This window comes from Marmota marmota, unplaced genomic scaffold, assembly GCF_001458135.2.
Source record: "Marmota marmota marmota unplaced genomic scaffold, marMar, whole genome shotgun sequence".
NCBI classification, from domain to species: domain Eukaryota; kingdom Metazoa; phylum Chordata; class Mammalia; order Rodentia; family Sciuridae; genus Marmota; species Marmota marmota.
In genome coordinates this window covers 1,670,956-1,672,746 of record NW_026000169.1, presented here as the reverse complement: position 1 = coordinate 1,672,746, position 1,791 = coordinate 1,670,956, and the positions used below count along the sequence as shown (strand labels likewise).

The 1,791-nt window shown below is 44.8% G+C and overlaps 1 protein-coding gene across 1 annotated transcript in view; it reads right to left on the bottom strand.

Annotated features, from left to right (window-relative positions):
* The window catches only part of Fam234b (family with sequence similarity 234 member B), a 34,136-nt gene extending 33,953 nt beyond the window's left edge, over positions 1-183 (bottom strand). The window contains exon 1 of the mRNA XM_015498184.2: positions 51-183. Coding sequence (XP_015353670.1) covers positions 51-87 — 37 coding nt within the window. The 5' untranslated portion in view covers positions 88-183. The remainder of the gene's footprint in view (positions 1-50) is intronic.
* Between the last annotated feature and the right edge of the window lie 1,608 nt (positions 184-1,791).

The following is a 1,791-nucleotide window of genomic DNA, read 5'->3' as shown; positions in this document are numbered from 1 at the left end:
GCTCCCCAGGACTGGCGGGGAAGGGTGGTCGCAAGGCTGAGGCTCCTTACCCGGGAGCTTGAGCGCCCTGGACAGCACTGTCGCCATGGCGGAGGCCCGGGTGCGCGTGCGCGCGACCGCGTCCTGCCGGGAAGTGTAGTTCGCAGCGCGCTGCGCGTGGGCTGCGACCTGGGAAGGTGGGACCTGCTGCCGAGCCCAGCCAGGAGCAGGGCACCGCCGCGGTGCAAGTCACTTCCCCACTTTGAGTCTCACTTGCCTTGTCGGTCTAATGGGGTTGAAGTAATAACTAGCCCATAGACTTGCGGAAAGACTGGGATGAGATAGCTGATACTTAAGGAGGCGCGGGTTGTGAAATGCGCGTGGGCTTCGGAATCCTACGGACTGAATTTTAATCCTACCTGCCTCACTTGCTAATTGGGCCACCTTGGGAAGCTTGAGCTTCCTTTTTTAAATGGAGACAATACTGTCTACTTCACAAGCTTGCTGTGAAAATATAAAAGTAACCATCTGTTTAGAACACACAGTTAATTGTGTCTCTTGTGTTTCTTGGGTAATAAACTGAAGTTTCCTGGAACTCTAACCTTCATTTCTTGCTCCCAGTTCTTTCCAGGTATCTACTCAGCACCGTACCCCACAGCTCCTCCCTTGCAAGATCGAGGATGCAGGCGCAAACTTGCTTCTTTTCCCCACAGACACCAAAAGATCAGCACTTTGGTGCAGGAATGCTGAATATATTAAATTATCTTGGAACTAGAATGATCTTATAGACTATCTAGTCATCTCCCTGGACCCCACCTTGTTTTATTGGAGGAAAAAACTGCAAATATGATGTGGCTTCTTAGTGTCAGAACAAAAGTTCCAAGATACCCCTCACTTCAGAGGCTGCCTCACCCCCAGGAGGAACTGTAGATAGGACCATCCTGCCAGAGTAATCTGAGAAACTAGCAACCATTCCCATCAACTTTTCCTTAACAACAACAACAACAAAAAAAAATCATCGACTCTGACACAACATCCACTCTGGAACCAAGCCTCCTAAGGTCAAAACACAACTCCATCATTTCCTACCCACTAGACCTACCACTATTTACTTATCTCTTCCTGTTTCACTTTCCTCATCTGCAAAATGGGGATAAAAGAGTTCCTGTTCCACAGAGTTGCCCTGAGAATTAAATGTATACCTGTAAGTACTTAGAACAGTGCCTGGCATCTACTGTTTTATTAGAGTTAACCTTTCTTTTGGTAGTTAATTTATTAATGTTTTAACAATTAAAATTTTAACGTAGGAGCTGGGGTTGTAGCTCAGTGGTAGAGTTCTCACCCTGCACATATGAGGCACTGGGTCAGATCCTCAGCACCACATAATATGTGTTAATTCAGCATTATACAATACTCAAAATTTTCACTGTTTGCCACTTCTCTGGAGGTACAATTAAGGCACCATAGTAGGTCATTTAAGAAAAGAAACTATAAGTCACAATCAGCCAGTAGTTGCTTGTCAGAGTTGCTAATTAGAGATATGAAAACAGAGAAAAAATGGACTTTAAGTCTGAGAAGGAGGTAGGAAAAGTCTATTTTAGTTGCAGAACACAGGAACTTGAGCTGCTAGAACAAGGTACAGGTGGAATGGAATAGCCAGGTTACATAGGATAGGAGAAAAAGAGAAAAGAATCTGTCCAGTTTTCTTCATCAAAGGTAAAATCCAGGAGTGTCCCTTCTTATAATCCAGGAGTGTCCCTTCTTAGTAAATAAAATTGTAGTTTAAAGTTTGATTAATAGCATGGAGATTCC